We start from the raw sequence: 24,112 nt of genomic DNA, 5'->3' as shown, positions 1-24,112 counted from the left end.
TCAGTAGATTACCTTAAACAGTCAGACATATGGATGCCGTCTCTAGCGCTCATTATACCTCAGTGTCTCCAACACTGCTTCTGTTTCTATGGCATACTGCACCTGGGCAGGCTGCTGAGACCCATACTGCACCTGGGCAGGCCGGGCAGGCTGAGACCCATACTGCACCTGGGCAGGCCGCTGAGACCCATACTGCACCTGGGCAGGCCGCTGAGACCCATACTGCACCTGGGCAGGCCGCTGAGACCCATACTGCACCTGGGCAGGCCGCTGAGACCCATACTGCACCTGGGCAGGCCGCTGAGACCCATACTGCACCTGGGCAGGCCGCTGAGACCCATACTGCACCTGGGCAGGCTGCTGAGACCCATACTGCACCTGGGCAGGCCGCTGAGACCCATACTGCACCTGGGCAGGCCGCTGAGCAGGAACGTACATGATTGGTTGTCAAAAAGGCAGTTACTGACATAAATAACATTTTCGGGATTTAAACGTTTTTATTTCTCACTTCTTTACAAATGTATATGACATTAAATAAGGTAATGTGACAGACAGGGCTGTCGTTGTTATCATATGCACTGGACTGCTTAAAACAGCAGTGTTAAGGTCTCCTATATCTCGTGTGGTTAAAGACAACAGTCCCTGTCAGGAAGTGAGAGGGGGACCTCCTGAAATACCCATCCACACCATGTGGTACTACTAGATCTCCTCCACAAGAAGACAGAAGTCTGTGCTGTCAGTCAACAGACAAATAATGTCATCTACATGAGCAGTTCATTTAAACACATCCTTCAGGCTCCAGTCGAGGTCTCTCCCCTGCGTTTAGACCAGGAGTGGTGAGTTGATATGGAACAGGTGCTGAGCTTGTAGACGGAGGATCGGCGGAGTAAACTAAACTTGGATGAAACGGGACGGGAGTATTCAGGAATGGCAGCGGTCTATTCCAGGTTTCTGGGATACGGTGTAGGTCATTGGTAGTGTTTGCTCTTTGTCAGCTGAAGCCCGTCCTCGCCAGGTCACAGATCTGTTAGTGCTGCCTTGCTCAACTCCTACGGCCAATCGGCGTCACAAAGACCATAGGAGTTGTCAAAAACCCATCTGGGACCAGGCTACTGTTCTTCCTCCCATCTCCCCTCACTTTCCCGGCCAGGAGGCCCTGAGGTTGAGCAGGATGAGGACGTCGCAGGGGGCCAGGCGGTAGACCCCCAGCTCGTTGAGGGCTGACGTAGGGCTGGGCTGCTTGCCCTCCGGGGTCCCTGGTTCCTCCTCGTCTTCCTCAGCCTGCCTCAGGACGTCTCGTAGAAGAAGAGCTGAGCCCACATTCAGACACAGGATGACGCAGGCCTCCTTCACACTGAGAGAGGGAGACATGACCGATCATTTTTTACCTAGAAATTATTTGACAAGGAATTCAACCCCTGTGCAGGACATTTAATAACCTAAGGAACTACAAACAAACTGGAGGTCTCTTCTAAAGAATATGGTACAGTGGACAATGTTTTCAGGTGATGTTGTCAGCAGAATTGCCATTGTATGTCATGGCCCACTCACTGTTTGAAGAAGTTCTCAGGCCTCTTGCAGTAGTGTCCAAACAGAGGGAAGAGGTTTCTTGTCATGTCGAATTGGAGCTGGGCTGCACCCCCCTCGTTGAAGTGGTTATACAGAATCACCTGAGGGAGACAGGTAGCAGGTCCATACGTTAACAGAGATGTAATTACCCCTAAAAACATCCTCTATTGCTTCATCCTATTTTATTTTGTCTGTATTTTATCATTAGAATTAGTCGGTACCCAATGTAGTTTTAATGTATTAGAGAACAGATGTGTCTAATGATGTGTGACAATCTAATGACCTTCTTTTAAGTCTCTCCAGACAGTAGTATCTGCGAAATCACTAAAAGTTCAAATATTGAATGAAGTCAACGATCTGATTAATTCCCATTGTAGCAGGCCAGCAGTGTGACTCACATTCTGGTAGAGGAAGAGGTCCAGCCTCTCAGCCAGGTCCTGCCAGCCCATCTGGAAGAGAGGCAGACACAGCATCTGCTGCAGCTGGAGCAGGTGGTCCCTGAGACAGAGCATCAGAGGACAGGCTAAACTGGACAGGGACATGGTGGCCTGGTCACACTGGGACGGCAGAGACAACCACCTGGGAGGAGAAGGAAACACGTGTCATTCTAGTTTTGAACATTTTGTTCACTCCAACAATGTGTTGTTCAATTAGTTATATGGTGGCTGTAGGTGATGATCTGAGCTCAAGAAATCACATTTCATTCCTACTGTCCAGGCGTGTTACAGGACAAAGACATTTGTCACAAAGTGCTTACAATCAGCCTGGGCCTAAACACCAAGCAAAGCAAGGTGACAGTGGGTGCCTGGTGTTTAAAACTCCAAAGATAGGACTACATCTGGAGAGGAAGGAGATTGAACAGACAGAACCCTTCCTCTAAGTGAAGAGCGTCTCCACTGACCTGTCCCTACAGTAGGGCTGGGCCTTCTTCTGTACGTCCCTCATGACAGCCTCCAGTAACCTGCCTAGCATGTCTCCTCTCAGCCTCTCCAGCAGCCCCAGGAGCCCCTCTAAGTGAAGAGTGTCTCCACTGACCTGTCCCTGCAGTAGGGCTGGGCCTTCTTCTGTACGTCCCTCATGACAGCCTCCAGTAACCTGCCTAGCATGTCTCCTCTCAGCCTCTCCAGCAGCCCCAGGAGCCCCTCTAAGTGAAGAGTGTCTCCACTGACCTGTCCCTGCAGTAGGGCTGGGCCTTCTTCTGTACGTCCCATCAGCCTGAACAGCATGTCTCCAGTAAGGAGCCCCTCAGACAGACAGCCCACTGACCTGCATGTCTCTTCTGTCAGCCTCTAACCTGCCTAGCAGCCCTCAGGAGCCCCAGGAGCCCCCTAAGTGAAGAGTGTCTCCACTGACCTGTCCCTGCAGTAGGGCTGGGCCTTCTTCTGTACGTCCCTCATGACAGCCTCCAGTAACCTGCCTAGCATGTCTCCTCTCAGCCTCTCCAGCAGCCCCAGGAGCCCCTCTAAGTGAAGAGTGTCTCCACTGACCTGTCCCTGCAGTAGGGTTATAGAGAGTGTCTCCACTGGGCCTTCTTCTGTACGTCCCTCATGACAGCCTCCAGTAACCTGCCTAGCATGTCTCCTCTCAGCCTCTCCAGCAGCCCCAGGAGCCCCTCTAAGTGAAGAGTGTCTCCACTGACCTGTCCCTGCAGTAGGGCTGGGCCTTCTTCTGTACGTCCCTCATGACAGCCTCCAGTAACCTGCACTGAGCATGTCTCCTGCACGTCCCTCATGACAGCCTCCAGTAACCTGCCAGCAGCCCCAGCAGCCCCTCAAACAGAGACCCCTCCAGAGAGGCTAGACGGCCGGACTCAGTGACCCCCAGCGGCCCCAACAGCTCCTCCTCCCCCAGGGCCACAGCGGACTGCTGCAGCTGCAGGAAGAACTGAGGAAGAACAGAGGAGAGAGAAAGGAAGTTGAACAGCCTTGAAGAAGACCTCTGGAGCAGTGCAGTAAAAGGAGGGACCATACAGCAGAGTGAAGGTGTTAATATGTGGCTTTTTCTGTCCCCTTAACTACTTCTGAACGGACAACACATGTACAGTCAGACAGACTGACAGGCAGGCAGACAGACAGACAGGCAGACAGGCAGGCAGACAGACAGGCAGACAGACAGACAGGCAGACAGGCAGACAGGCAGACAGACTGACAGACAGGCAGACAGACAGACAGACTGACTGACAGACAGGCAGACAGGCGGGCAGCATGTGGAGAAACAGCAGCTACTCTTCCTGGGGTCCAGCAAAATGAAGGCAGTTTATACAATTTTAATACATTACAATACATTCACAGATTTCACAACACACTGTGTGCCCTCAGGCCCCTACTCCACCATGTGTATATATAGTGTGTATGTTATCGTGAGTGTGTGTGTGTGTGTATGTGTCTGTGCCAATGTTTGTGTTGCTTCACAGTCCCAGCTGTTCCATAATGTGTTTTTTAATTCTAATTTCACTGCTTGCGTCAGTTACCTGATGTGGAATAGAGTTCCATGTAGTCATGGCTCTATGTGGTACTGTGGAATAGAGTTCCATGTAGTCATGGCTCTATGTGGTACTGTGGAATAGAGTTCCATGTAGTCATGGCTCTATGTGGTACTGTGGAATAGAGTTCCATGTAGTCATGGCTCTATGTGGTACTGTGGAATAGAGTTCCATGTAGTCATGGCTCTATGTGGTACTGTGGAATAGAGTTCCATGTAGTCATGGCTCTATGTGGTACTGTGGAATAGAGTTCCATGTAGTCATGGCTCTATGTGGTACTGTGGAATAGAGTTCCATGTAGTCATGGCTCTATGTGGTACTGTGGAATAGAGTTCCATGTAGTCATGGCTCTATGTGGTACTGTGGAATAGAGTTCCATGTAGTCATGGCTCTATGTGGTACTGTGGAATAGAGTTCCATGTAGTCATGGCTCTATGTGGTACAGTGGAATAGAGTTCCATGTAGTCATGGCTCTATGTGGTACTGTGGAATAGAGTTCCATGTAGTCATGGCTCTATGTAGTACTGTGGAATAGAGTTCCATGTAGTCATGGCTCTATGTAGTACTGTGGAATAGAGTTCCATGTAGTCATGACTATGTAGTACTGTGTGTCTCCCATAGCCTGTTCTGGACTAGTAGTCTCTATAGCAACAGCGTGATGACTCTGAGGGGCCACATACCACGTTGTCTCCCCAGTCCCCCAGCACAGTGGAGATGTAGTTGGCAGCGTTGAGAATAGCACAGTATCTAGCGCCCAGCGGGTTACGGGACTCTTCCTTCATCACCTGGGTGAGGCGGATACGGAAGTCGTCCACCAGCTCTCTCTGTAGCGCCAGGAAACGCAGCTGGGCACGAGGGCAGGGGAGGGCACGGTAGCGGTCTGGTAGGGGGAGTATTAGAGATTGAGGGGGAGAGAGAGGATAGAGGGAGGTGGAGGGGAGAGAAAGGGAAAGCAGAGAGAGGGAGGGAGGGAGAGAAGGGAAGAGGGAGGGAGGGAGGGAGAGAAGGGAAGAGAGAGAGAGGGAGGGAGAGAAGGGGAGAGAGGGAGGGAGAGAAGGGGAGAGAGAGAGAGTGCAGTAAGTCAGAGGCTGCCCCAACAGCAGGTTGTCCCTCTACGACAAACAGAGGGATGAACGGTGACAACCAACAAGACAGACAGAGTGAGACAGAGAGAGAGAGGCAGAGAGAGAGAGAGGCAGAGAGAGAAAGAGAGAGAGAGATAGAGAGGAAGAAAGAGAGAGAGAGAGAGAGAGGTTGAGAGAGAGAGTGATAAAGTAGTTAATAATCCTACCAGTGATGACCAGCAGTAAGGTCATGAAGGTCTCAGCGCAGTCTGGAGCCTTGAGTTCGTCCATGTCACTGATGTCTTTGTACTGGGAGCTCCAAGCCCCCTCAGCAGACAGCATGGCATCCACCTTCTCTATCGCCACTACAGAGAGACACACAGTTGGGATGAGCACACATCACACATTCACTAAATCACATACACTGACATAAACGGAATCTAACAGAGAAGTAAAATCCCACATAAAATCAATCTCTTTCGTCAGTCCCAAATGGCTTCCTACCCCTTCACTTCACCCAAACCCTTCATTGTTTGCAGATCTGTAAGGTAGAAGCGATATGGCGGAAGCTCTACCAGTACACTGCTTATACCTATCCAGCCCCTTCAGATCTGTGGAAATTGGAGGGTTAGGGCCAAGGGGAAAGAGTAGGGAACGATGAGAGATGCTCCACTGCTGCCTCTCTCACTCACTCTTCCTCTCCACAGTGAGCCACTTCTGCAGCACGACCTCCTCCAGCAGTACATGCAGCACTCCGGGCAGGGTGCTGGGGTAGGAGTGGGTGGTGCGCAGCTCCCTCTCAAACTGCAGGATCTCATCCACCAGGTGGCAGAAGAGAGAGTCGTCGTAGAGCAGCCGTGGAGCATCCAACGCTAGCTTCTCCTGGGCCAGGGTGAGTAGACCGCGACACAGCTCCACCTGGTGGTGACGTGAGGGATGACACAAGATACTTCAATAGCTATAACCATTATATTTTATTATATATATGTCTATATATATATATATATATATATATATATATATATATATATATATATATATATATATATATATATATATATATATATATATATCCTCTCACATGACTGTGGAACATCAAGAGCTGCTACGATTGACAAATGACTGCAATGGACTCAGCTTGACTTTCAGCTTTGAACCTTGGGGGTGAACACATACTTCAATGGCACATGAACTCAGGATTCCAGATGATCACATAGCGGCTGATCCTCTCACCTTGGCGTTGACGTCAGCTCCATTCCTGTCCAGAATGGGCTGGATCTTCTCCTCCATGAAGTTGGAGCTGTTACCCATCCACATCAGGACCTGGGTCAGGAACCACTCAGGCTGCATGGAGACAGAGATGGAGGTTATTATTATTGTCATAGTCTGTCTGTCTGTGTTTGAGACGTGCTCTGTGTGTGTGTGTGTGTGTGTGTGTGTGTGTGTGTGTGTGACATGCTCTGAGTGTGTGTGTGTGTGTGTGTGTGTGTGTGTGTGTGTGTGTGTGTGTGTGTGTGTGTGTGTGTGTGTGTGTGTGTGTGTGTGTGTGTGTGTGTGTGTGTGTGTGAGACATGCTCTGAGTGTGTGTGTGTGTGTGTGTGTGTGTGTGTGTGTGTGTGTGTGTGTGTGTGTGTGTGTGTGTGAGACATGCTCTGAGTGTGTGTGTGTGTGTGTGTGTGTGTGTGTGTGTGTGTGTGTGTGTGTGTGTGTGTGTGTGTGTGTGTGTGTGTGTGTGTGTGTGTGTTGTTGCTCTAACCTTGTTGAGTGAATTGGTCTGACGGTTTCCAGTGAAGTGGTATCGAAACCTCTTGCTCAGAGGAAGCAACATGATCTGGACAGGAAGAGACAGGGGTGTCGTCGGGGGCAACCCTACACGGGACACAGAGGTTGGCTTCTCTGATATGAGATCATCACTGAGAAACAGGTTAAAGAAACTGGCCAGGTCTTCATCTCAGTACAATATCAACATCAATATCAGTCAATATCTTAGGAAGTGTGTGGGGAACGTTATGTCTGTGGCTGGGAATGTATGCAGCTGGTGTATGAAGAAGTGGAAATACTGCACTGTGTGTATAACCTAGTAGTGTCTATAACCCAGTAGTGTCTATAACCTAGTAGTGTCTATAACCCAGTAGTGTCTATAACCTAGTAGTGTCTATAACCCAGTAGTGTCTATAGCCCAGTAGTGTCTATAACCCAGTAGTGTCTATAGCCCAGTAGTGTCTATAACCCAGTAGTGTCTATAGCCCAGTAGTGTCTATAACCTAGTAGTGTCTATAACCTAGTAGTGTCTATAACCTAGTAGTGTCTATAACCCAGTAGTGTCTATAACCTAGTAGTGTCTATAACCTAGTAGTGTCTATAGCCTAGTAGTGTCTATAGCCTAGTAGTGTCTATAGCCCAGTAGTGTCTATAACCTAGTAGTGTCTATAGCCTAGTAGTGTCTATAGCCTAGTAGTGTCTATAACCTAGTAGTGTCTATAGCCTAGTAGTGTCTATAGCCTAGTAGTGTCTATAGCCTAGTAGTGTCTATAACCTAGTAGTGTCTATAACCTAGTAGTCTCTATAACCTAGTAGTCTCTATAACCTAGTAGTCTCTATAACCTAGTAGTGTCTATAGCCTAGTAGTGTCTATAGCCTAGTAGTCTCTATAACCTAGTAGTGTCTATAACCTAGTAGTGTCTATAACCTAGTAGTGTCTATAACCTAGTAGTCTCTATAACCTAGTAGTGTCTATAACCTAGTAGTGTCTATAACCTAGTAGTGTCTATAACCTAGTAGTGTCTATAGCCTAGTAGTGTCTATAGCCTAGTAGTGTCTATAGCCTAGTAGTCTCTATAACCTAGTAGTGTCTATAACCTAGTAGTGTCTATAACCTAGTAGTCTCTATAACCTAGTAGTGTCTATAACCTAGTAGTCTCTATAACCTAGTAGTGTCTATAACCTAGTAGTGTCTATAACCTAGTAGTGTCTATAGCCTAGTAGTGTCTATAACCTAGTAGTGTCTATAACCTAGTAGTGTCTATAACCTAGTAGTGTCTATAGCCTAGTAGTCTCTATAACCTAGTAGTGTCTATAACCTAGTAGTGTCTATAACCTAGTAGTGTCTATAACCTAGTAGTCTCTATAACCTAGTAGTCTCTATAACCTAGTAGTCTCTATAGCCTAGTAGTGTCTATAACCTAGTAGTGTCTATAACCTAGTAATCTCTATAACCTAGTAGTGTCTATAACCTAGTAGTGTCTATAACCTAGTAGTGTCTATAACCTAGTAGTGTCTATAACCCAGTAGTGTCTATAACCCAGTAGTGTCTATAACCCAGTAGTGTCTATAACCCAGTAGTGTCTATAACCCAGTAGTGTCTATAACCCAGTAGTGTCTATAACCCAGTAGTGTCTATAACCTAGTAGTGTCTATAACCTAGTAGTGTCTATAGCCTAGTAGTGTCTATAGCCTAGTAGTGTCTATAGCCTAGTAGTGTCTATAACCCAGTAGTGTCTATAGCCTAGTAGAGTGTATAACCTAGTAGTGTCTATAACCTAGTAGTGTCTATAACCTAGTAGTGTCTATAGCCTAGTAGTGTCTATAACCTAGTAGTGTCTATAGCCTAGTAGTGTCTATAGCCTAGTAGTGTCTATAGCCTAGTAGTGTCTATAACCTAGTAGTGTCTATAGCCTAGTAGTGTCTATAGCCTAGTAGTGTCTATAGCCTAGTAGTGTCTATAGCCTAGTAGTGTCTATAACCTAGTAGTGTCTATAGCCTAGTAGTGTCTATAGCCTAGTAGTGTCTATAACCTAGTAGTGTCTATAACCTAGTAGTGTCTATAACCCAGTAGTGTCTATAACCCAGTAGTGTCTATAACCTAGTAGTGTCTATAACCTAGTAGTGTCTATAACCTAGTAGTGTCTATAACCTAGTAGTGTCTATAGCCTAGTAGTGTCTATAGCCTAGTAGTGTCTATAACCCAGTAGTGTCTATAACCCAGTAGTGTCTATAACCTAGTAGTGTCTATAGCCTAGTAGTGTCTATAGCCTAGTAGTGTCTATAGCCTAGTAGTGTCTATAGCCTAGTAGTGTCTATAGCCTAGTAGTGTCTATAACCTAGTAGTGTCTATAACCTAGTAGTGTCTATAACCCAGTCCTGTCTATAACCTAGTAGTGTCTATAACCCAGTCCTGTCTATAACCTAGTAGTGTCTATAACCCAGTCCTGTCTATAACCCAGTAGTGTCTACAACCCAGTTGTCACGCCCTGGTCGAGGTATTTTGTGTTTATCTTCATTTATTTGGTCAGGCCAGGGTGTGGCATGGGGTTTTTGTATGTGGTGTGTTTGTATTGGGATTGTAGCTTAGTGGGGTGTTCTAGTTAAGTCTATGGTTGTCTGAAGTGGTTCTCAATCAGAGGCAGGTGTTTATCGTTGTCTCTGATTGGGAACCATATTTAGGCAGCCATATTCTTTGTGTGTTTCGTGGGTGATTGTCCTTAGTGTCCTTGTTCCTGTCTCTGTGTTAGTTGACACAAGTATAGGCTGTTTCGGTTTTCGTTACGTTCATTACGTTCTTTGTTTTGTAGTATTTGTATTGATTTCGTGTTTATGTTTGTTGATTAAACATGGATCGCAATCTACACGCTGCATTTTGGTCCGACTCTCCTTCACCGCATGAAAACCGTTACACCAGTCCTGTCTACAACCCAGTAGTGTGTATAACCTAGTAGTGTCTAGAACAGCGTGCGTATAACCTAGTAGTGTCTATAATCCAGTCCTGTCTACAACCCAGTAGTGTGTATAACCTAGTAGTGTCTAGAACAGCGTGCGTATAACCTAGTAGTGTCTATAATCCAGTCCTGTCTACAACCCAGTAGTGTGTATAACCTAGTAGTGTCTAGAACAGCGTGCGTATAACCTAGTAGTGTCTAGAACAGCGTGCGTATAACCTAGTAGTGTCTATAATCCAGTCCTGTCTACAACCCAGTCGTGTCTATAACCTAGTAGTGTCTAGAACAGCGTGCGTATAACCTAGTAGTGTCTATAATCCAGTCCTGTCTACAACCCAGTCGTGTCTATAACCTAGTAGTGTCTAGAACAGCGTGCGTATAACCTAGTAGTGTCTAGAACAGCGTGCGTATAACCTAGTAGTGTCTATAATCAAGTCCTGTCTACAACCCAGTCGTGACTATAACCTAGTAGTGTCTAGAACAGCGTATGTATAACAGACGATAATGCTGGTGTGTATGTCTTCGACTCTGATAACACTATATTAGGGTGAAGGATACGAGGTCTGTAGAGACAGGAGCTGGGCCACCAGTAGCTCCAGCTGGCTGTGGAGCTCCTGAGCGTTGGCAGGGGGGGAGAGGGACTGGGTGGGAGGAGAGATGAACGGCCAGTGGAGCTGGATCAGCAACTCCTCAAAATCACTGCCAGACAGAGGGGGAGGAGTTACAAATCACATTCAGGTCTGAGGTAGCTAGACTTTGGATCATCATCATAACTGTGAATCACCAAGCCCGGTCCCGGAGAGCTACCGTGTGTCTCTTACTTGTTCTGGCCCAACACAAATACACCTGGTCAACTAATCATTTAGACTGAATTAGATGGGTTAGTGTCAGGCTGGAACAAAGCCCTGCATGGACAGTTGCTCTCCAGGACCAGGGTTTCTGACCACTGATCTAAACAGAGATCCTAATAACTAGCACAGAGTTCTCCATCGACAGTCCTTCTGCTCCGGCCCGGCCCGCTAACACAACACACTGCCTGCCCTGTCTGACCCACTCAGACACACATACCCAGCCAGTCTGTCCTTAATGATCTTGTGCCAGAAGCATAGTGTCTCTCTGAGGAAGGCCTGGAGATGAGAGCAGCCAGACTGCTTTAGGCCCACATCTAGACGGGCCATGCTGCCCACCGCCACCACTGCCTCCCATATACTGTTGGTGATCAGACACTGCTGGATGCTGTCACTGTGGGAGGAGAGAACGACAGTGGGCGGAACAACTTAACATACAGTAGGATACCATTTTGTGTGTGTGTATTCCAACCAGGATCCTATCTTTGAATAGTGTCAAATATATTGTCCAACTGCAAGAAGATGAAAATATATTGTCCAACTGCAAGAAGATGAAAATATATTGTCCAACTGCAAGAAGATGAAAATATATTGTCCAACTGCAAGAAGATGAAAATATATTGTCCAACTACAAGAAGATGAAAATATATTGTCCAACTACAAGAAGATGAAAATATATTGTCCAACTACAAGAAGATGAAAATATATTGTCCAACTACAAGAAGATGAAAATATATTGTCCAACTGCAAGAAGATGAAAATATATTGTCCAACTGCAAGAAGATGAAAATATATTGTCCAACTGCAAGAAGATGAAAATATATTGTCCAACTACAAGAAGATGAAAATATATTGTCCAACTACAAGATGAAAATATATTGTCCAACTACAAGAAGATGAAAATATATTGTCCAACTACAAGAAGATGAAAATATATTGTCCAACTACAAGAAGATGAAAATATATTGTCCAACTACAAGAAGAAGAAGAAACTAATAATACTGTTGCTCACCTGAGTTCTTCAATGCGTGACAGACACTGCAGGTATTTCATGTGTTTCTCTGTGTTGTCCAGCTGTTCCAGGGTCCGTCCCAGGCTGTCTGCCCAGGGCTGGGCGCCCTGCAGGTGCTGTATCAGGGTGTTGGACAGGACCCTCTCCCGCTGGAGCAAACCTTCCAGAGACACACGGGACTCCTCGGCAGCAGACAGCGCTGCTGACACCCGCAGCGGCACCGAACTGGACACCGTCAGAACCTGAGAATGTGGGTGGAGGAAGACCTGTCAGCAAGGGAAATGCACGCCCTTAAACTGGCTAGCAAAGGTTAGCTATAGATCATGTTTGTATTACTTACATTAACTAGCAAGGGGCAGAATAATACTCGCATTATTAACGATTCTATTATTTTTCATGCAATAATTGATACAGCATTGAAAGCTGATGTGAGTGTGCAACATGAAGTTAACAACGCGCTTGCTAACTACCTGCTCCTCCAGCAACTTGTTTTCCGCTGTCAGTTTCTCCAGGAGCGCGCTAACTTTCTTCAGCGACTTCAGATCCACTCCGATTTCTTTCTCTATCAAGTCGACAAGGTAGACGGGGAGAGCTCCCTCCCCCGATCCTGTTTCGGAGTCTTCATCATTTGTCGATATAGGGCTTTGTAGATCAGATTCATCACTTTGGCCGTTTTGCTGCTCTGCAGAGGGCGCCGCCATCTTTCTTCTGTGTCTCTTCCACGTCAACAGCACGCAGATGTAAACACAGCACCGAACACAGCCGTCACCGTTTATACACCCCCTCTAGTGGTGGCAGTTAGTACTACGGGAACTTTCACGGGTAAACACTTCGGACATTTCCAACTACTACACAATCCACGCTTCCTTCCATCCTCCATTCATTGGTTCATGTAACCAGTGATATCATAATTGGAGTGGTGATAGCTTCAGACAATTTACCGTAGATGTGTTATTTCAGTGATTACTAAAGGGAATTAGGAAGGATGTTTCCAAAACAAGACCCTCTTCAGTGTTGGGTGTCATGTTGACAATCAAGACCTCACAGGAAACAACTGGACATACTGTATCTACTCAGTTATGTAGTTGTTGAACTAATCTGTTACCCAGAACGGAACAGTTACTCTCTAGCGTCTTATTCTGTCCTATTCTACTGTATCTTAGTCTATGCAGCTCTGACATTGCTTGTCCAAATATTTATATATTCTTAATTCCATCCCTTTACTTTAGATTGTGTATATTGTTAGATATTACTAGTTAGATATTACTGCACTGTTGGAGCTAGAAACACAAGCATTTCAACACCCGCAATAACATCTACTATACACGTGTATGTGACCAATGAAATGTGATTTGATTATATCTCAAACATATTATACAATTTGTACGCTCCCTTATCCTTCATTCATACATCCTTTTCCTGTGAATGGGGAATATGCTTGAGTCTGTTCCGTTACTATCATATGCTTGGGTCTCTTCCGTTACTATCATATGCTTCAGTCTGTTCCGTTACTATCATATGCTTGGGTCTGTTCCGTTACTATCATATGCTTGAGTCTGTTCTGTTACTATCATATGCTTGAATCTGTTCCGTTACTATCATATGCTTGGGTCTCTTCCGTTACTATCATATGCTTGGGTCTGTTCCGTTACTATCATATGCTTGAGTCTGTTCTGTTACTATCATATGCTTGAATCTGTTCCATTACTATCATATGCTTGAGTCTGTTCTGTTACTATCATATGCTTGAGTCTGTTCCATTACTATCATATGCTTGAGTCTGTTCCGTTACTATCATATGCTTGAGTCTGTTCCGTTACGATCATATGCTTGAGTCTGTTCCATTACTATCATATGCTTGAGTCTGTTCCATTACTATCATATGCTTGAGTCTGTTCCATTGCTATCATATGCTTGAGTCTGTTCCATTACTATCTTCCTCTGTACAAAATGTGCTCCAGATGTTTTGCGGGGTTGCATTGACATTGACGTTGACATTGCTTAACACTTGGCCCTTCTCTGGATTCCTAGAGACCCAATGGGGTTGCTTCTCAAATAGCACTCTATTCCCTATATAGTGCACTACATTTTGACCAGGGCCTATAGAGCACTAGGGAATAGGGTGCCATTTTGGACACAAGTGGTGAGGTCATAGTTGTCCAGAAATGGCTGATTATGTGATTTCATGTTCACTCAGGCCTCCTTGCTCTGGACTGGACCTCTGGAGTCTGGGTTCCTGTAGTAGATGCTTTGCTCTGGACTGGACCTCTGGAGTCTGGGTTCCTGTAGTAGATGCTTTGCTCTGGACTGGACCTCTGGAGTCTGGGTTCCTGTAGTAGATGCTTTGCTCTGGACTGGACCTCTGGAGTCTGGGTTCCTGTAGTAGATGCTTTGCTCTGGACTGGACCTCTGGAGTCTGGGTTCCTGTAGTAGATGCTTTGCTCTGGACTGGACCTCTGGAGTCTGGGTTCCTGTAGTAGATGCTTTGCTCTGGACTGGACCTCTGGAGTCTGGGTTCCTGTAGTAGATGCTTTGTTCTGCCAAGACAACAGATAGAAGAGCAGACAATAAGTGCTTTATGAGTTCTTAATTCTCTCTCTCTCTCTCTTTAATGGGGTGCTGTTGGCATGAGAAACATATGTTTACATTGCCAAAGCAAGTGAAATAAACAATAAAGAAAGTGAGAAGAAACAAAAAACAACATCAACAACAAACTTTTAGAAATAAACAGTAAGCAACACAAAGGTTTCATAAAGATACAGACATTTCAAGAGTTATATTATCATATATGTCCAGGGTTTTAATGAGAAAATAGTTGTAGTACGAATAGTGGGGGAAGATAAATAAACACATCAACGTTTACAATGTTGTTTGTGCTCGACTGGTTACCGTTTTCTCAGGGCAACTGGCCACAAATCTTACTGCCTGGTTTCACATATCTCTCTAACTTTCACATCTCTCTCTAAGCTCATTTAAAGAAAATATAAGTCAAGTCCCTTCCTTTATGCCTGCCTAAGCTCTAACCATCAGTGACATAATGTTCATGCTAGTCCCTCCAATGTCATAAAACACCATTCAGCTGCATGTCAACACACTCTCATGTTGAGAAGAAGAAGAAACGGTTAAAGGAATCGGACAATCTATTTTCTGGACTTAAAGATCTTGGGCTTCAGCAAGACCAACTCTGAAGTGAACTGCTTATCCAAACTGTTGTTTTTATTATAACCAAATATAGAAATGGGAAGAATACATATCTAAGTAAAACGGACGTTCATTTTCGTCTGTGTCTTGATCGGGGTAAGTTATCGTCCAGTATTTTGGCCTATTAATATTCGAGTTGATAAACCAATTTTTTATATGAGCAACGTTTTTTAATACAGGCAAATGTTTTGTAATTATTGCCAGTTATTTATTTACATTTACTTCAACGCAAGTAGTGAGAGTTGCAGTTTACACGCGACAGAATAAAGAGCAGTGCCACTTTCATCAACACCAATGAGCAAGTTGTTCTATAGCGCGGCATTGAAAGAAGCACTCAAATGAAATAGAAATGTATTTAATGTTGCAATTAGGCTACTGGGTTTTGCTCAGTATAATCCTCGCGCTGCTGAATGTTTTAAAGTCATGAGTTATGTTTATTTTCATCTTCAAATAGGCCTACTGACCTTAGTTATCACGTTTTGGCAGAATATTAGGATAGTCAATAACTGATATTAGATTTTTATAAACAGCTGACTAAGTAAATATTTCAGCTATTCCTTTCTTAATAATGTATAATTTCTTAGTCTATTTATAAATGAGGTATAATATATGTAAATACAATTTACTGTCTGCTTACAAACCATTTGTAGATGGTGTTGGTCAAATGCATTATTGAAGTTATGAAGAAATGGATCCCTCAACTCCTCTGAAACAAATGATTGTATCAACCTTTACTGTGCATTATCAGTAGAATTCCCAGTATAATACCCTGTACATTGTAATGACTGTATCAACCTTTACTGTGCATTATCAGTAGAATTATCAGTATAATAACCTGTACATTGTAATGACTGTATCAACCTTTACTGTGCATTATCAGTAGAATTCCCAGTATAATACCCTGTACATTGTAATGACTGTATCAACCTTTACTGTACATTATCAGTAGAATTCCCAGTATAATACCCTGTACATTGTAATGACTGTATCAACCTTTACTGTGCATTATCAGTAGAATTCCCAGTATAATACCCTGTACATTGTAATGATTGTATCAACCTTTACTGTGCATTATCAGTAGAATTCCCAGTATAATACCCTGTACATTGTAATGACTGTATCAACCTTTACTGTGCATTATCAGTAGAATTCCCAGTATAATACCCTGTACATTGTAATGACTGTATCAACCTTTACTGTGCATTATCAGTAGAATTCCCAGTATAATACCCTGTACATTGTAATGATTGTATCAACCTTTACTGTGCATTATCAGTAGAATTCCCAGTATAATACCCTGTACATTGTAATGACTGTATCAACCTTTACTGTGCATTATCAGTAGAATTCCCAGTATAATACCCTGTACATTGTAATGACTGTATCAACCTTTACTGTGCATTATCAGTAGAATTCCCAGTATAATACCCTGTACATTGTAATGATTGTATCATGTGTTGTATCCTCTTCAGATCATCAGCACCCTCTTGCTGGCCATCACATTATTTGGACATGGGCACTTCCACCAATCAGAAGAAGTAATTGATATTTTTATAGCTCCTATTGCATTTCCTTATTATGTCATACACATTTTGTTATAATAATGCTGTGTCCATCTAGCCTGGTCCCAGATCTGTTTGTGCTGTCTTTCCAACTCCTACAGTGTTTAGCATGACAACAACCATAGAAGTTGGCTATACAGCATAAACAGATCTGAGACCAGGCTAGAATCCATCAGCATCATTGTAATATTATGATTATAAACCCAGAATTGCCATTTCATGAATTTGACTTCCTACTCTTCTTCCGTCTTCCTACTCACAGATAGACAAGATGCTGCCAGGGATAGCAGTTCTGTATGTCCTAGAATCTGCAACCCTGGCCTTTTCAATCTTTGGGGTCTATGGAGCTCGCAAGGAGAAGAAGTGGGCTGTGATTCTGGTAAGCTTGCCAAGACCTGTACCCTAAAGTGGTAGCTGCCCTGGTCCCAGATCTGTTGGTGTTGTCTTGGACAATGACCATAGGGGTTGGCTATACAACACAAACAGATCTGGGACCAGGCTAGTGTCTACCGACGTGACGGTTCCTTTCTTGACAAGTCATGGCAACTCAACTGAAACCAATCAACAATTTTCCCCATGACCTGTTTCCAACATGTTTCCCAGAAAGTGTGATATGGTTTGAAGTGATTTGGATTTGAATGAACGTTTAAGTATTGATTTTGCTTGACAACCCCAATATGTGTGTAGTTTTCCGTAGGCATGTCACTGGCCAGCCTATACCTGTTTGTGGAGTGTGTGAAAGGATATCAAACCAAACACGAGGTACAGTCTACAGCTTATATGTATCTTACCTTTTGAATTCAACCTTGAGCCAATGTTTGTTTGCTGTTCCGGTGAAAATATATTAGAGTTAAATGTAACATAAATGTTATAGTATAAAGCATGATGGTGGAATATATCTGACTCTTGATAATTCAGTCTGTTCCTATCAAAGTCGTAGATGATTACTGTATAGGTTTTAGCTGTGAATATAACCTTCCATGTAAACCTCATTCATTTCAAGATGGAGGAGTACAGCAGAAAGGAAGACCTTGCCATGATGCCTCTCAGTGGAGCGAAACAAAACGATATAGAACAGATATACTACCTTCAAGCTAACGTGAGTCACCTTCATTGAGTACTTCTTAGGGTCTCGGCCAATCCAGGACAGGGTGTGTGCTTCCACCTTTGTAAGTAGGTAGGTTTTTCCATGGGTGAGTCTTTGGGGCTGGTAGACACTGTACAAAAGGGGTTGTTTTGGATAAAAAGTGTCTGCAATGTGTTTTCCGGACACAGATAATGTCAACCTAGTCCTGGACTAAAAGCTCTTTCAGTGGAGATGTCTCCATGGAGTAGGCTTCAAGGCCTTATAGTTCTGGAAATCATGACGTGTTTTTACAGTGTCTGTTGTTCTGTTTCCTTCACTTTCAGTTCAAATGCTGTGGGCTCCTACAAGGCTACCAAGACTGGGGCACAGACGTCCCCCTCTCCTGTCTCTGTTCTGATGAGGACTCAGCAGACTTTACATGTGTGAGTCTGCTGTGTTAAATACCTTAACTTGATGCTGTTGTTGATGTTGTTGTTGTGTGTATGCTGAGGAGGATTCAGTGTGTCAGTCTGTGTTAAATACCTTAACTTGATGCTGTTGATGATGTTGTTGTTATGTGTGTGATGAGGAGGATGGGGTTCAATGTGTCCGACTGTGTTAAATACGTTAACTAGTTGCTGTTGTTATGTGTGTAATGAGGAGGAGGGGGTTCAATGTGTCCGTCTGTGTTAAATATGTTAACTAGTTGCTGTTGTTATGTGTGTAATGAGGAGGAGGGGGTTCAATGTGTCCGTCTGTTAAATAAATTATCACTCAAATATGAAAGTGGAAATCTCAATACAAAACAGACGATGAGGACAGTGACAAGACGACCATAAACTGAGGAAGATGTACATGACAAAACTCTAAAAGACCAACAAATACCATAGAACACATTTGGACCAGACACATAATGGATGCCAAGCTGCAGCCTAATAGGAAATCATGCAGCTAAAGTAGAGCACTGTTTTAAACCATGTCACATTCTATTTCAGGTTGCTCCTGGTAACAATACAAGATATGTTATTCACTATCCCAACAGTGATGTGTCTGAGGATGATGACCACAAGGGATTAACGGATGAACACATGCTGGTATATAAAGAGGTACAATCATGTCATTCCACTACACCATTGCATTCCCACTTGGCAAAAATGGGTTGAATAAATGTTGTTTCCACGTCATTTCAACCCCAAAAATCAATGTCATGATGTTGAATCAACGTGGAAAACTGATTGGATATGCAGAAAGTCATCAACATGAGGGCATTTTGTCTATTTTTTTACCCAACTTCTAACCTTAATCTCATGACATGGTGAATTTTATGGTCGATTTCATGTTGAATTCACTTTAGATGACAACTCATCCGATTGTAAATCAAAACTAGATGTTGAACTGATGTCTGTGCCCAGTGGGTTGTCATACTTCTAGCTTGGTATAGCTACATACAACTACACAAAGTTTACATCATCATTGATACATTGAAATAACGGATACATCAATTCAATCAATTCATGTTTTTTTGTTGTTCAAGTTCTGATATAATACGGACCTCTAATACTCTTGTTTTTCTCACAAAATGATTAATTTTTCACTTTCAGCCATGTCTTCCCATCCTGATCTCTGAAGTAACATTTATAATGAACCTGTTAATATGAATATTAACAGCACCTAGTGTTATCGGTATGTATTTCCCATCTGTCTTTACTAATTCACCATTCCAGGGTTGAGGTCAATTCAGCTTTCAATTCAATCAATTGAATTCAATTCCTGAATTTGAAATTGTCCATCGTTTTTTTTATGTGGATTTTTCTATTCAGGAAGTGAATTTCACTTGACAATACCTTAATTGAAAACTGAATTGACCCAAACGCTGTACCATACTTTTTTTTACCATAGGTTTCGAGCAAAGGCCTTATTTGATTCAACCATTACCACCTTCCACATTCAGTGATGCCGGTTGGACGAATTATATATTATGATGGTCTGTGTTCCACCATTTTTCTGGTAAAGTGACAAAAAAAACGTAGTAATTTAAGGTACTCACATGATGCAATATTGACTACTCGCCCTGCAACAGCAAAGCATAGGCCTAGTACTCTCTTTAACCCCTTTAGCTCATAGTGAAAAACCACAACACACATGGTCTAGTAGTGTACCCTCTTAAACCTTGGGAGCTGGATAGAGCATGTTGAGAAGAATGACGGGAGTCAGAAACCTTGAAGATTTCACATGGGTGCTTATTGGGTGCTTCTCTCTTCAATACAGTTTCCAGTTGTCTCTCTCTCATTCCACTGTCTTGGCTAGTCTTATACAATTCCAAATATCCAACGTACTAAAACACTATTTGTAAAAAGGTATAAAATAGTAATTTATCTCATAGATACATTATTCAAATGTAATTCTCAAAATATCTCTTAAATACAGCAAGTTAGAATGTTTCCACTCTGTGTGAATGTTCGTTGGTCCTGTCTCCATTACTACGACAGGCTAGCTTGACTGGAGCTAACTTTAGCCGACGCTGGCTCTATGCTAACAGACTTTTATAAATCAATTAAACTATCAAAACTTCATTAAGAAAAATCACAATTAATCACATTTCGCTTAACTTGGTGTTTCATATCCTATGCTTTATAATTCGCTCACTGTGTCAGGACCCGGTTTCGAACCTGGGTCTCCGGAGTGAGAAACAGTCACTTAACCAACTGAGCCACGAATAGACAGCAGAACCCAGAAGATGAGGCAGACACAGCAGTACTTAAGACGGTGTATTTAATAAAGAAAAAATCCTAAAATACAAAAAATGGCAAATCCAAAAGGTGGTAGGTAAAACACAAAAAGACCTCAAAAGAAACTCACCAAAATAAACAAAAACAAAAAAGAATACCACAAGAACGTCACCCGGAATCAACAAGAGCACACAGAACACTAGGGCAGGGTGCTAACATACAAACACAGAGCACAGAACTGAGGGAAACAAAGGGTTTAAATACAATCAGGGGAAACGAGACACAGGTGCAAATAATAATGGGGATCAAGGGAAAAACATAGGGACAAAAAGCACAATGGGGGCATCTACTGACCAAAACCCGGAACAACCCTGGCCAAATCCTGACAGAATCCCCCCTAGGAACGGCTCCTGACGTTCCTACCAGCTCTCAGGGTGGAGAACCCTGAACTGACGAATGAGGTCAGGGTCCAGGATGTCTTTGGCAGGAACCCAGGAGCGCTCCTCAGGACCGTAGCCTTCCCAGTCCACCAGATACTGCCAGGACCGCTGCACCCGGCGGAATCCAGTATCCGGTGGACGGTATAAGCCGGCTGGCCTCCAATGACACGAGGCGGAGGGGGAGGTCTGTCTGCCGGGACAAGGGAGAAAAAACAACAGGTTTTAACAATGACACATGAAATGTGGGATTAATCTTAAGGGATCTGGGTAAGTGTAGGCGATAAGAAACTGGGTTAACTCTCCTGGCAACCTTGAAGGGACCGATGTATTTTTGGGACAGCTTGCGAGACTCCACCCGTAGAGGTAAGTCTCTTGTGGAGAGCCAGACTCTCTGGCCGGGCGCAGGGTAGGCCCGGGACGGCGACGTCTGTTGGCTTGTTGTTGATACCTCTGTGAGGAACGCATCAGATTAAGACGGGTCTTCCTCCACATAAGCCGACAGCGTCTGACGAACCTCAAGGCTGAAGGCACTCTGACTTCTGCCTCCTGGTCCGGGAACAATGGAGGAGCATAGCCAAACTGACACTCGTGCGGGGACATACCAGTGGAGGAGGAGCGCAAGGTGTTGTGCGCGTATTCGGCCCAAACAATAAAGGATGACCATGTGGACGGGTTGTCACGAGTCATACATCGGAGGGTGGTTTCCAGCTCTTGATTCATCCTCTCTGTTTGGCCGTTGGACTCCGGATGGTACCCTGAAGATAGACTGGCAGAAGCCCCCATGAGTTGGCAGAAGGCCTTCCAAAACCTTGAGGCGAACTGGGGACCTCTGTCAGAAACCATATCTTGAGGAATGCCGAAGACTCGGAACACATGATTAATTACCAACTCAGCCGTTTCCTTGGCAGAAGGTAACTTAGTCAGAGGGACGAACCTGGCCGCCTTTGAAAACCTGTCGATTATGACTAGGATAGTAGTATTGCCATGGGATGGAGGAAGTCCAGTAATAAAGTCCAATGAGATATGGGACCAGGGTCTGTGGGGAACAGGTAAAGGGTGAAGGAGTCCTTTAGGGCGGAGGTGAGAAGATTTGCCCTGGCACCACACGGGGCAGGCATTGACGAAAGTGGCAACGTCTTCTCTTATGGTAGGCCACCAGAACTTACGCTGGATGAACTCCAAGGTGCGACCTACGCCCGGATGACAGGTGAGGCGAGAGGAGTGCCCCCACAGAAGGACCTGAGTCCTCACTGTCTTGGGGACAAACAACCGATTGGCAGGGCCTCCTTTAGGGTCCGGTTCGCTAGCTTGAGCACGTCTCACGGTATCCTCAACTTGCCACGAGATCGGAGCCACAATCTTAGCAGCAGGAAGGACAGGCATGTCCGTGTCATCTCGAATGGCAGGAGCGTAGACTCGGGACAGGGCATCCGGTTTGAGATTCTTCGACCCGGGCCGATAGGTGAGGATAAACTGGAATCGATTGAAGAAAAGAGACCATCTAGCTTGTCTAGAGTTCAATCGCTTCGCCTGCTGGATATACTCCAGATGTTTGTGGTCCGTAAGCACTTGAAACGGGTGAGAAGCCCCCTCGAGCCAGTGTCTCCATTCCTTCAATGCCATCTTAACCGCTAGGAGTTCACGATCCCCCACATCGTAGTTCCTCTCAGTCGGGGTAAGCCGGTGTGAGAAGAAAGCGCACGGATGAAGCTTCTTGTCTTCACCCCTCTGAGACAGGACAGCTCCAACACCAACCTCTGATGCGTCTACCTCCACCACAAATGGTTCATCCGTAGTCGGTAGTATCAGGATGGGAGCAGAGAGGATGCGCTGCTTGAGTCCTTGGAAGGCCGTCTCAGCTTCTCTTCCCCAAAAAAAACCTTGCATTGCCACCTTTGGTTAAAGCTGAGAGAGGAGCTGCCACCAAACTGAAGTTCTTGATGAACTTGCGGTAAAAGTTTGTGAAGCCCAGGAAACGCTGAACATCCTTAACGGATTTGGGGGTGGGCCAATCCGCTACCGCCCCTACCTTCCTAGGGTCCATTTGGACTCGACCGGGTTCCACTACAAATCCCAGGAATTGTACTCGGGATGAATGGAATTCACATTTTTCCGGCTTAACGTACAGATGGCTGTCCAGTACTTGTCTGACATGCTTAGTGTGTTCTTGAAGGGAGCTCGAAAAGATGAGGATGTCATCCAAGTAAACGAACACAAATATGTTAAGCATATCCCTAAGCACATCGTTTATGAGCGCTTGGAACACCGCTGGGGCGTTGGTCAGGCCGAAGGGCATCACCAAGTATTCATAGTGACCAGTAGGCGTGTTGAAAGCGGTCTTCCACTCGTCACCAGGTCTGATCCGCACAAGATGGTATCGTTCCGCAGGTCAAGCTTAGTGAAACAACTGCTTCCTGGAGCAGCTCGAAGGCTGTGGCCATAAGGGGTAGCGGGTACTTGATTACGGACGGTTATGTCATTGAGTCCCCGGTAGTCGATGCAAGGACGTAATCCACCATCTTTCTTGGCCACAAAGAAAAAACCCTGCTCCCGCCGGGGGGTAGATGGACGCATGAGACCTGCTTCCAGAGAGTCCTTGATGTAGGTATCCATAGCAGCTCGTTCGGGTGGAGATAGGGAAAAGATCCGACCCCTGGGGGGGCAAGTGCCCGGAAACAGGTCGATGGGGCAATCGTAAGATCTATGGGGTGGTAGCATGGTGGCCCTCTGTTTGCTAAACACCAGTTTGAGGTCATGGTAACACTTTCGGGAACTCGGGTCAGGTCGATGGATTCTAAAGACTCGGGAGTAGAACTCGGGGAATTCTGGAAAATACAAGTAGCTTGGCACGTAGGACCCCACTGCTTGATAGTGCCCACAGACCAGTCGATGTGAGGGTTATGGCTGTGAAGCCAGGGGTATCCAAGGACGAGAGGGAACTCGGAACAGGAGATCAAATGAAAGTTCATCAATTCCTGGTGTTGTGAAACTGAAAGTCTCAAGGAGGTAGTGACATGAGTGACAAGTCCAGATCCCAAAGGGCTTCCATCCAATGTAGTAACCCTCATGGGGTCACTTAGAGGTTCAGAGGGAACGCCATTCTCCTTCGCCCAGACACCATCCATGAAGTTACCTGCGGCTCCAGAGTCTACCAAGGCTTGAAGGTGAAGCTTGTGGTTGTCCCAGGAGAGGGTGACTGGAATGAGCAGACGGAAGTTGGACGGATGGGAGGTTATGTTTCCCGTTACAGTTCCCCCCGGTCTGTACGGGACCGAGCGTTCCCTGGAGCCCGGGACACGTGGAACGGAAATGGCCCGGTTTGCCGCAATATAGACAGCGTCGCTCCTCATCCGGCGGTCTCTCTCAGCCTGGGAGATGCGTCCAATCTGCATGGGTTCCGGTGGAGCCAGCGATGATAAAGGTG

General features: G+C 45.0%; 1 protein-coding gene and 1 pseudogene across 1 annotated transcript; one reads left to right on the top strand and one right to left on the bottom strand.

Moving 5' to 3' along the window:
* Positions 1-485: 485 nt before the first annotated feature.
* LOC135534319 (RAD50-interacting protein 1-like) lies at positions 486-14,735 on the bottom strand. Its single transcript, XM_064961355.1, has 16 exons — positions 14,715-14,735; positions 13,898-14,227; positions 12,161-12,475; positions 11,691-11,932; positions 10,899-11,072; positions 10,389-10,529; positions 6,872-7,028; positions 6,349-6,459; positions 5,808-6,033; positions 5,343-5,480; positions 4,732-4,931; positions 3,318-3,453; positions 2,923-3,031; positions 1,968-2,148; positions 1,552-1,670; positions 486-1,354 (listed from the first exon to the last, which is right to left on the bottom strand). The coding sequence occupies exons 1-16, from the start codon at positions 14,733-14,735 to the stop codon at positions 1,135-1,137; spliced, it is 2,820 nt and encodes a 939-aa protein (XP_064817427.1). The 3' UTR covers positions 486-1,134.
* A 192-nt stretch (positions 14,736-14,927) lies between these two features.
* Positions 14,928-19,761, top strand: LOC135534317 (tetraspanin-8-like; annotated as a pseudogene).
* Positions 19,762-24,112: the final 4,351 nt, after the last annotated feature.

This window comes from Oncorhynchus masou, unplaced genomic scaffold (genome assembly GCF_036934945.1).
Source record: "Oncorhynchus masou masou isolate Uvic2021 unplaced genomic scaffold, UVic_Omas_1.1 unplaced_scaffold_3252, whole genome shotgun sequence".
In the NCBI taxonomy this organism is placed as follows: domain Eukaryota; kingdom Metazoa; phylum Chordata; class Actinopteri; order Salmoniformes; family Salmonidae; genus Oncorhynchus; species Oncorhynchus masou.
The sequence above is the reverse complement of the archived record's forward strand: the minus strand, read 5'-3'. Positions and strand labels throughout refer to the sequence as shown.